The 12,038-nt window shown below is 35.6% G+C and overlaps 1 protein-coding gene across 1 annotated transcript in view; it reads left to right on the top strand.

The window, feature by feature from the left end:
* dennd3a (DENN/MADD domain containing 3a) overlaps positions 1 to 8,916 on the top strand; it is a 35,985-nt gene extending 27,069 nt beyond the window's left edge. The window contains exons 20-25 of the mRNA XM_042744980.1: positions 3,919 to 4,058; positions 4,567 to 4,727; positions 5,391 to 5,530; positions 6,084 to 6,202; positions 7,500 to 7,655; positions 7,736 to 8,916. Coding sequence (XP_042600914.1) covers positions 3,919 to 4,058; positions 4,567 to 4,727; positions 5,391 to 5,530; positions 6,084 to 6,202; positions 7,500 to 7,655; positions 7,736 to 7,924 — 905 coding nt within the window. The 3' untranslated portion in view covers positions 7,925 to 8,916. The remainder of the gene's footprint in view (positions 1 to 3,918; positions 4,059 to 4,566; positions 4,728 to 5,390; positions 5,531 to 6,083; positions 6,203 to 7,499; positions 7,656 to 7,735) is intronic.
* Positions 8,917 to 12,038: the final 3,122 nt, after the last annotated feature.

Here is a 12,038-nt window from a genome sequence, read left to right as displayed (position 1 = left end):
TTTCTATTACATTAATAAGAATTTATAGTTATGAGAATAATGCCACAATACCAAAATAGTATTGATTCTAAAAATACACTTCATTTTATTTATACAATTTATTTATAATTTTTTTTCTGATTTCTTTTTAAGTACAGTTTTTTACGATTGCTATGACATTTTTTTCAATACTTCTAACAATATTCCTAAACTCTTAACACACCAACACACCTACAACACACAACTGACAAAACAATTAATTTCATGCTCAAAATCACACATTGCAAACTAAACTTAAACACTTATTTTCAAATTACAATAATACACTAACACAATACACTACAACTACCAAAACACTGCAAACATGTCTCAAAATCTAATTATTATTCCAAAACACTAACACATGTTAAACAGGAGCATTTAGTTAATCATAACACAATATCATAAAAACACTAACATCAAATGGAATAACAGAAACTGCATTATTTTAGGAGTCAGCTCTGACCTTATACAATAGACAGTATATTGCATTAATCATAGATCGTGTTTTACACTACAGTTTCTTTTTGGGTTTAGTAAATGCATGTATTTTGTTTATTTTGCTGCAGAAATTCAATGCAAAAATTGAATGACCCATCTCAGAGTAGCTTTATAGAACGAACGGTTTATGAATGCAAGAAAACAAAAAAAATATGTACAATATAGCTGACATTTACAGTATTACTGTATGTGAAAATACAAAATATACAAACAGAAAAAGCCACAGAATAATAAATAAATAAATGTAATCTAATCTGCCTGGTCTTCTGTATTTGGCCACATGTTCTCACACATCATAGCTGATATCTTCTCTGGCAAGGCATCTTGGGAAGAATCTTTTGGTATGCCTTATCCTTCCTGGTATTGTTCAGTGAAGTGAGTGAGTGAAAGTGACGTGACATACAGCCAAGTATGGTGACCCATACTCTGAATTCATGCTCTGCATTTACAGTTTTTTACAGACGCTAGGACACATTTCTCAATACTTAGGTCACTTTTGCAAAACTCTTCACACAGTTCTCCTAACCAACTTTCAGCTTGGCAAAGCAGTTCATTTCACATTCAAAATGCACTACAACTACCAAAACACTTTATTCAGCTCTCAAATCAACTCATTCTTCCAGAACACTAGCAAAGGTTGACAGCCAACAAACACACTTTGTCACCCACAAAACAATGACCTAAAAAACACTAACAACATGTAGCATTATACAGTGTTTTCTTGTGTAAAACAAGGACACATCTCTGTATATAATTCAGTGCAATATATGTTACTGGAATGAATCAGACATGTTTACATCACAATACAAAACTATTCAGCAATTGTCTCCTTTTGTAATGCAATTGAAAGAGTAACACCTGCGTAGATGTTCATCTACAATGAGAATCAGCTGTGGCTGGTCCAATTGTCCAATTGTTTTTATAGCATTTAATTTTAAGATTTAAAATATATTTCATTAAAATATTACTGTAGAAATATAGCAAATTACTGTCTTATTCAGTTTTGTATTATGTTATTGTTTTGAACATAAGTTTAACAGTTTTGAAAACAGTATGTAAGCATGTGCAAACTGGCCTGTACGTACAAAGAGTTTTGGCAGTTGTTGTGTCTGAGTGAGAAAAGAGAATTCATGAAATTTTAGAGATGTAGTCACTGAATGCATTTTGTGCCAAAGCAATGATAATTGATCCTCAGTTTAGCCCACATAGACTTCTGTTGTGCTCACTGTGTGAAGAGTTCTGCAAAAGTGACCTAAGTATTGAGAAATGTGTCCTAGCATCTGTAAAAAACTGTAACCCATCCAAAGTGCACACACACAGCAGTGAACACACACCCAGAGCAGTGGGCAGCCATTTATGCTGCGGCGCCCGGGGAGAAGTTGGGGTTCGGTGCCTTGCTCAAGGGCACCTCAGTCGTGGTATTGAGGGTGGAGAGAGTGCTGTACATTCACTCCCCCCACCTACAATTCCTGCCGGCCCGAGACTCGAACTCACAACCCTTGGATTGTGAGTCCGACTCTAACCATTAGGCCACGACTTCCCATGCCATGACTTCAGCTGTGATGTCTTGGCATTCAGCATCCATTGCATCCTGGAGGGACATCTGGAGGGACGATGGTGAAAAACCTTCCATCTCCAGGCTCAGTATAACTCCTCAATGGGGTTGAGGAAAGGGGAGTGAGGGGCAAGGAAAAGAGACATCATTCTGGAATGGGTGTCAAACCAGGCTCTGGCTGCACTGGGAATAGTGGCATGCCACATTGATTCATGTCTTTGGTCCAAATCTTCTAAAATTTACATTTATGCAGGAGTGCACTTTTCATTACATTTACATTTTTATTTTAACATTTAGCAGACGCTTTTATTCAAAGCGACTTACAAATGAGGACAATGGAAGCAATCACAATCAACAAAAGAGCAATGATATATAAGTGCTATAACAAGACTCAGCTTAACGCAGTACACGTAGCAAGTTTTTTATTATTATTATATAATAAATAAAAAGAAAACAGACAGAATAGAAAAAGAATAGAGCAAGCTAGTGTCAGAGGCCTTTTTGCTTTTGCTAATTGTATAATAAATAAAAAGAAAACATAGACAGAATACAAAAATATAAGGAAAGCTAGTGTTAGTGTTTTTTTTAAGAAAACAAGCAGTAAATGAATAGAGTGCAACTCTGAAAGGGAAGTTTTTTTTTTTTTCATTATTTTTTTTTTTTTCCATAATATAAGAATAATACTTTTCCACACAAGATCAGCCCAAAGAAGTCCTCTTTTACTGTATATCATATGGTCATGCGATTGAAAGAACCTCAACACCTGAGTGTGTTTTCTAGATGGGAATAAGCTGTAATTTATATATTTGCAAAATTTCAATCAGCCCTTTCTTATTAGCAATGGAATAAAATACAAGAGACATATTTGTGTTTAATTCACAATATGAACAGCTGTTCACTTTGACTTCAGCCTATAAGTTAGTTTTAGAAAATTGTGTTATCTGATCTGACATACAGTGTGTAAGCATTTGAAGATTTGCCAGTGAAATTACATTGTTAAGGTCTTGGTGGAGCTTGTGTGTAGAAGAAGTTCAAGCATTTTAAATGTTTTGTTAACTCTCTGCATTTTGTGTCAAAGCAACAAGAAATGTGTAATTGTACCCAGACAGCAACATAGTGATGGCCCAGATCAGGCCCACATCTGGCCCACGTGAAATCCATGCGGGCCAGATGTGGGCCGGATCTGGGCCAAAACTGCTTGCTGTCTGGGTATAGCCTACACAGACGGATGTTGTGCTAACTGCGTTAAGAGTTCAGGAAAATTGCTGAAAGTATTGAAAAGATTGTCATAATGATTGTAAAAAACTGTATATATAGATACATCTATTTAAATTTTACATTTTTATTCTATATCATTACTTATATTTTATTTATATTTTGCTGTGAGATATGATCTAGTCATGTTTTTTAAAATGAATGTTCACAGTAAATAATATAAAAAATAACATTAAAATAATAATAAAAATAAATATTGCTACATCTAATAAAAAGTGCAAAAATAAATGAATAAACACGAAGGGGATAAACAACAGCTCATTTGAGCGAGAAGAGGAGGACAGAAGATCTTGTCGTGTTTTTGTGATATTCTTCTTCTTATGTGTCACAGGACAGACAGTAGAAAGGTTTAGCACAGATTTAGGTCTCACTCGGTGAATGTAGAAACACATCCTCCCTCAGATTGTGCAAGTTTTGTGGTGAGGGGTCTGTGACACTGCAGGGAGGATTTTACCACCATTCAGAAGGAAACTGAACCGTTATGAAAGCCGAAGACTCGTCTGGTAAGCACTATGTGTGTGTGTGTGTGTGTGTGTGTGTGTGTGTGTGTGTGTGTGTGTGTGTCTTAGGTCAGCTGGGCGTTTCGGAGCTGGACAGTGGAGGAAACCCAAAGCTGTGGTGCGCTTTGAGCGATGGGAAGGTGCTAGTGTTCGACGCGGCCAGCTGGTCCATGCAGCACAACTCTGTTCAAGTGGGAAAGTCCCGTCTGGTGAGGAATTTTATAAAAAATGACCTTCAGTGATGACCTGCTCTGTGTTTCCTTGCCTTACCTCCTTATCAGACATGAGAGGCTGTTTTGGAGTTTCAGGAGGAAATTAGACCGAAACAGAAAGGACAGTGAGAAAGGACAATGCTTAATAAAAAATAAAAAAAAACGAAAAATAATCAGGAGAAAACAACTAGTATGGTTTATTGGTATAACTGTAAGCTGTAAACAACTTGCTTTATCTAAAAGTATTAAGAATTTTTACTTCGTGACAATTCAGCACATTTTTCCCACAACATCACAGCAATAATGATACCTGCACGTAAACAAAATGTTGCTCCATTACCCTGCATCCCAAATCTATGGCTATGAATTTTTGCATTTTGTTAGACTTCACCACATTACTGGGATCTATAGTCATGGAAAATATTAGTGCACTTTATAGTTTTGATAGTAGTGCTGCCCCCTGCTGTTCACTGTATGAACACAGGCTTCTTTTCACTCCTGTCAGAACTGCATGCTGGCAGTGAACCAGCAGCAGCTGTGGATCGGCTCAAAGGATTCGTTCATTTACATCATAAACCCGTGGAGCGTTTCCTGCAATAAACAACTGACGGAGCATCGCTGCGAGGTCACCGGACTCGCCCTGGAGGAGAGAACTGACAAATTCAGGTAACAGAGGCGAAACAGGACAGTCATTCAAGGAATAAGTCACCTAAAAATGAACATTTGCTGAAAAATTACTCCTTCAGGTCATCCATGATGCAGATGAACTTGTTTCTTAATGGGAGAAGATTTGTAGAAATGTAGTATTCCATCTGCAGTGAATGGGTGCCGTCAGAATGAGAGTCCAAACAGTTGATAAAAACATCATGATAATCCACAAGTAATCCACACCACTCCAGTCCATCAGTTAATGTCCTGAGAAGTGAAAAGATGTGCGTTTCTAAGAAACAAATCCATCATTAAGATGTTTTTAACTTGAAAACGTTGCATCTGTCCAAAATATGAGTCCATAATAATAACTCTTCCCCCAGTGAAAAACTCCATCTCCCGTTGTCTCTCTCATCAAAATCCACCCACATATTTGTTTAGAGCTGTTTTGGACTGTTTTCCATCCGAAGAAGAGGAAAAATGTGTTTTGGAGCAGATGCATATGGATAGAGGACTTGTATTTTAGCAACAGTTTAAAGTTAGAACTAATTAAAGATAGCTGCTTGGACTCTCATTCTGACGGCACCCATTCACTGCGGAGGATCCATTGTTGAGCAAGTGACACAACGCTAAATTTCTCCAAAGCTAGACATTGATGTTAATGGATATTTTCACCTGCAGTCAGACGGTGGCGTACTCGTGCAGTGAAGATGGCAGTGTGATCGTGTGGGACGTTTCCACGCTGCAGGTCAGACGGCAGTTCAGAGTCTCCTGTGACAGACTGCAGTGCATCCAGATCCACACCAGCATGCTGTGGTGCTGTAAGTCTGCCTCACATACTGCTATGAATGCACCTTTCTATTATATTATAACTCAAAATTTCGCAACCGAAAATCAGTTTTCAATTTCTACCAAAACATTTTTAAATCATTTTGCTTAAACTGTTGTCTTGACTATTTATTGTGTGTTTTTTAAAGCTACTGTTTAAATTGGCCAGCTGTCCAGTGCGTTGTGATTGGCCTTAACCACTGATTTCTAGTTGTGTTCTCTTTTGGAAGCCAAAAAAAAGTAGTTTCGCTTTCACAACAAAACACAGCGTCTGTACGACATGGCGGCGGTGTTAGCAATACTAAAGTGAGAATTAAAGTTCGGCTTCTTTCTTTGCGTGAACATTTGGGCGGCGTTATGCAAATATTCCCACATCATGGATGTCTCTTTGGGTTTTAGACTTTAGTCTTTGCGACTTTAGGGATCTTATCTATTCACAAACAGCTTGTAACACTCCAAAGAGAAAGGAAAACATGAAATCGCATCATATGACCCCTTTTAGACCTACACGTGGAACTCAGATGTGATTAACTATTTGTATTAAAGGTGGTGGTGATTGTCTGCTGGAAGTGCGCAGGAACGGCACGGTTCATCGTAAGGTGTCTCTTCCAGATCACCTGCTGAGTTCACCGAGGGGTTTCAGCTGTTTCCTGCTCTTTAACGAGGTAAACCTCTCAGATTCTGAAGGAGGCCGTGAGCTCGTCCGGTTCTCTGTGTGTCCATACAGCTGGGCTTCAGCACTCGTTAGCACAGTTAATGGATCACACGTGTGAGGCTGTTTTAATGGGTCTCTGAGCTGTGATGAGCCCGGCTTTGATCATTCACAAGAAAAGTGATTCAGAAAAGTTGTTATGGTCTTCTGGGTGGTTGCTAGATGGTTCCTAATAGGACTGAAAAATTATTCAAATTGTATTTTGTTATACTGTATGGTTTTAGGTAGGTTGTGAAAGTGCACTACAACAGAGCTAATTTTTTTTATTATTATTATTTATTTACTTAATTTTATTAAAGGGTTGCTACAATTTTTACTGTTTTTGAAATGTCCACTGAGGCTTTATTTATTTAATCAAAAATACAGTCAAAACATTAATATTATGAAATATTTTTAAAATTTAAAACAAGTGTATTTTCTGTTTGAATATCTGTTAAAATGTAATATATTTCTGTGATGCGCAGCTGTATTTTCAGCATCATTGTTCCAGTCTTCAGTGTCACATGATCTTCAGAAATCATTCTAATATACTGATTTACTGCTCAAGAAACATTTCTGATTATTATCAGTTGAAAACAGTTGTGCTGCTTCAGATTTTTGTGAAAACTGATATATTTAATTTTTCAGGATTTTTTTTAATAAATAGAAAGTTTTAAAGGACAGCATTTATTTGACAGAAATCTTTTATTAATGTCTTTACTGATATATATATATATTAGTGCTGTCAAACGATTAATCGCATCCACAATAAAAGTTTTTGTTTACATAATATATGTGTGTATACTGTGTATATTTATTATGTATATATAAATACAAAAATGCATGCATATATGTAAAATGTATATATGTGAAATGCATGTAAAAAATTGCATGTATATATTTAAGAAACATGTTATGTTTACAAATTAAATATATTTATTTTTTATTTTAAATATAAGGATATAAATATTTAAAATGTATATACATGCAAATATTTTCAAAATATATATTGTATGCATCTTTATTTATATATTTGTTTTTTTGTTTGGAAGTGAAAGTAAATCCATTGTCAAAAGGATTTTTTTTTTTGTTTATATATATATATATATATAAGTGAATCAACAAGTAATTGCTTTAAATACAGTAATTCTGATCTCAGTATTAGTTATAAAAATTGTGATTTTTTTTTTTTTTTTTTTTGCAATAATTGAGCAGCCCTAGTTCCTTAGTGCTCCAAGTACATGTTTGTGATTTTTCATCTGTTTCATCAGACAACGGCCATATCTCAGTCGGAGCAGCTGTGGGCAGGTTTGGCAGACGCAGGTGAGCTGTGTGTGTGGCACTGCAGAGACCTGAACAAACCCTTCATCAGGATCCAGCTCAAAGACTGCGCCGGCGTCGTCTGCATGATCAAAGTCAAGAACCAGGTGAGACACCACTCACCTTCATCCGTCAGAATGTGAAAGCAGAAGATACAGAATCTGAGTGAAATCTCTCCTGCTCTCAGATCTGGGTGGGCTGCCAGGGGAAAACCCGCGGGAAGATCTACGTGGTGAACACGGATCGATACACGGTGGAGAAGGAGCTGATGGCACACGACGACAGCGTTCAGACTCTGTGCTCGGCTGAAGATCGATACGTGCTCAGCGGAGCCGCGCGGGCCGACGGCAAAATAGCCATCTGGAAAGTTGAGTAGAAACCAGCCGGAACATGTGATCCGTTTCAGCCTTACCGAACACATTTTCTCAATCACATGTGAACGCTTATAGACAAGTGAAGCACAAATAAGAGACCATACATGACCATAAATGCATAGATGCACAGTGTAAATGAAGAAACACAGTGCAAACACACACTGCCAGATGAAAAACACTGGACATTTACAGCAAAAACATGCAAATTCTCACATTCATATACCATTTGAGCATTCATTTGCTTGTTACATGAATATGAAATGTAAATATTGATGGGAAGGACACTTTTACACTACATTTATTATGAATTCTTCAGTGTTATATCAGTATTTTTGTAACTCTGAATATGATTTATGATGAAGGATTTTCTCTGGACTGTGATTTAATGAGTTTAAGTCCAAAAACAGCAAACTAAAGGAGATGAAACGTGCCAGTGTAAATGTTTATTAGTGCACACACATCCGCGCAGTGAAAGAAAGTCTTGTTTTAACTGAGTAACGTCGCACTCGCTTTACGAAGGACATGTAATTTATACATGTGAAAACACATTTGTAAATATTTTTGTGAATTTTTAAAGGAATAATTGTTTGATTACATGGTCATCTTTGAATAATGAACACCTTGTAGCATTTTAGAAATATGAAAACGCACTTTACTCTCCAACACTACTTATCTTCTTATAATAATAGTAATCCAGGATGCTAACTTTTCAGTAAAGGAACAATAAGCCTTATTGAGGAATCAGTTTTCAATGCCAGTTACTGTCTGTATGTATATGTTTCATATCTGTAAATAGTTTATCATGTATTATATCTATATTTATCTATGCAAAATACATTTAAATGGCCATGATGGTTTTATATTGAAACATTTCACTTCTGCTTTTGTGTATAAATGTCATTTTGAAGACTGGGGTTTAGATGATCATTTTAGATTGAATTAACAAAGCCTTGTGTATGTATTGTATATATTCATAAAATTCTGTTGGATTCAACTTTGTAGTCTTTCTTTGTCCCACCACTAGAGGGCAGCAGAGTCTTGTCTTTCTCATCGAACAGCTTCTTAGCTCGACTCAATGAAATACTAGTACACTAATTATTGCGTAGTATATACTAAATTCTGCCTACTTTCTAAATATGTGAAACAATATGCAATGACAAACGTCCACGAGACTCCAACTATTTATCAGAAGAATAAAAATAATTTAAAAACTAGTAGTTATATAGAATATAAATGTATTAATATTTTACTAGTAAATTAGTTATGTGTAAAAATGTCAGTGTGATCAAATAATGAGTCATGAACAAATTATTACATTGCATTTTGCAGTTTGCTCTGGTTGCACATTGCATGTTTTGTCAAACGAAGCTGGTTATACAGAAAAATAGCACACTGCACAGTATAGATACTAGTAAGCATCCATGGCATGTATCATGAGCATTTATATTATGGCCAAATGTTTTTAGTTGCATAAAAATATGTAAAAAGAGACCTTGATTCAGTCTGGCATCTCGACTGTTGCAGTGTTTTGTTTTTGTACAACGCTCTAGTGTTATTTTCTGGTATCGAGGTCTCAGGAGAGCAGCGACACGTTTCGCTTCACTGAGAGCCGCTGAAGGCTGTGAAGTCCATCTGTGGAGTGAGATTATGGTTTGCAATCTTCATCTCCAGAGATCAGGAGTCAGGGTGTTTAATCTCGTCTGAACCTCTCAGTGTGTTGAGGAATTATGGGCAGCTGTGATCATTCATCTGACAAACACTGACCTAAAGAGCAGCGATATACAGATATACCACTCTTATTTTTATGCCTGCCTATTTGTAAACATTTCTTAGTCTTTTTTTTTTTTTTTTTTTTTTTGTGAAAGTGAAAGAGCACAAATAAATTAATAATTTTTACTCACCCTCATGTAATTTCACATCTGCATGCTGTATTCCATAAACCATAATTTCTTTATGCTGGTCTTTTATAGATGACTGCTCATAGCAGGGTTATTATAGTTATCTGAATCTAAAACATACAAAAATAAATAAATAAATAAGAAAAGTCACTTGAAATAAATGTTAGGTGAAATCAAATAAAATATATAAAAACCTAAGCATATTATATTTTAATAGATGCTCAGGCAACATTTCTCATTTTCATTTTAGTACTAAAATAACTTGAAGTACTGAATTTAACTGAAACTAAATAAATTGAAATTAATCGATAAACAATTATAAAAACTATATAGACATTTAAAAACTAATAAAAATGACAAAAACACAAAATTACTACAATTTTAACAAAGATTCTAGTTCAATTAATGAACTTAAAAATTAACAGAAAATATAAAAAGAAAATGTAATGCAAAATATTAACAAAAACTATAAAAATAACTAACTCATAGTGATCATGTTTGCTAAGCTCAGCAATTGACAATTAAAATATTATTTACTTTTTTTTGTAATGTCTGATTTGATAACAAATTTTTCATTTATTCTTTTAAATTATTCTACTCTATATCAACTGAATTAACAAACAGGAAAGTATGAATGTAAAAATATGTTGCAATTATTAATATTTGACATTATTTATAGTTTTGAGATTAATATTATTTGAATAATTGTTAAATTCTTATTAAATGTTAATGGAATCAGTCCTAAACTTCCTGAAACCTGCAGAAGTTCAGAAGCTCCTAAACTTTAATAATGTTCTTTTTATGATTTACAACCGGATGATTGTTTGATGCTGTTATCTATGAACTAATATTTGTCTTGTGTGAATGCTCTTTATGTTTGGACATTGTTCAGAGCTCATTTCAAGTTTGAAGATAACTGAGGGGTATAATTTCCCCCAATAGAAAGAGGAAGAGGAGTCAGATTTCTGTGGAACAGGAGAGAAATCACATTCACTAGAAGAAAGTCTCTCCTTCAGCTGTGATCCGATCGATTCATCAGTATTTCAGAGAACTCACTCCTGCCTAGACGTGACTCATTTAGGTGGGTCCATAATGCTTTTATTTGATGAACATGATTATAAAAGTCAGCAAAGCCACAGTTCTGCTGATCTGAGATCAAACAGATGTGGTTTCACCCATGGTGATTATGTTTATGGTTTAATCTTGAAGAGCTGATCCCAGATCAGCATATAAAGGAGCAACAATCACATGATCATGAAAAGCTGCTGATATCAGTACAGTAACCACACAAGAATGAGACTCCTCAGGGCGTGACAATGGAATAAATTGCTGAATTAAGGGTTTTTAAAACCCAATAGACATTATGTGCCACGCCAAACATTATTAATTGATTTGGTATGACTGACTTTCCAAAGTGATTCAGTGATTTGCTATCACTGAATTTCCATAGTTCATATTCTCAAATTGAATAGAATAGAACAGCTGCTCTATTCAGACACAGAAAACAGTCTCTTCTTGAGCAATGTGCTCTCTCAGATGGACACTGAGTCCCTATAGAGACCACAAACACAAACGTCCACTGTTCAACTCATGAGAGTCATTCATAGTCAGGCTACTCCATTGTGTCCAGGCGTGTTTGCCCAGTGAGCGAACGAATCCATCTTTTGAACTGATTCCTCGGAATGATTCGATCGAACCGTTTCGCAAAACTTTTATCAATCGCTCAACTGTAAGTGAAGCCTGTTTAGGAAGAAGATAATCTACTATAGTAAAACCATGGTTCATTTTGTATTTGTATGCACTTTCTTTATTTTTTCTTTGATTTGGTTTTATTACTGTACTGTCTAGTTTGATATTTGATATACTGTTTAATAAAAAAAGAAATCAGAAAAAAAGATTCGCGATACGAGCGCCAAAGTCCCAATCTGAATCAAAAGATTCGCGAGTCCGCTCCGAAGTTCCGATCTAATTCAAATGATACCCATCTGAATTTGCGATATGAATCGCGAACCTGCTCCGCAGTTCTGAATGATTCGCGTTCCGCACCTCGAAGTTCAGATCTGAATCAAAAGATTCGCGAGCCCGCTCTGAGCTCTGATTTAAAGGTATAGTTCACCCAAAAATGAAAATTAACCCATGAAGTCCAAAGAATTTAACCAATCCATTATAAAAGAACTCCACACGGTTCCGGTGGGTTAATAAAGGCCTTCTGAAGCAA

The sequence above is a fragment of the Cyprinus carpio genome, chromosome B19, assembly GCF_018340385.1.
Source record: "Cyprinus carpio isolate SPL01 chromosome B19, ASM1834038v1, whole genome shotgun sequence".
NCBI classification, from domain to species: Eukaryota; Metazoa; Chordata; class Actinopteri; order Cypriniformes; family Cyprinidae; genus Cyprinus; species Cyprinus carpio.
Note: the sequence above shows the minus strand (reverse complement) of the source record. Positions and strands in the feature narration are given on the sequence as shown.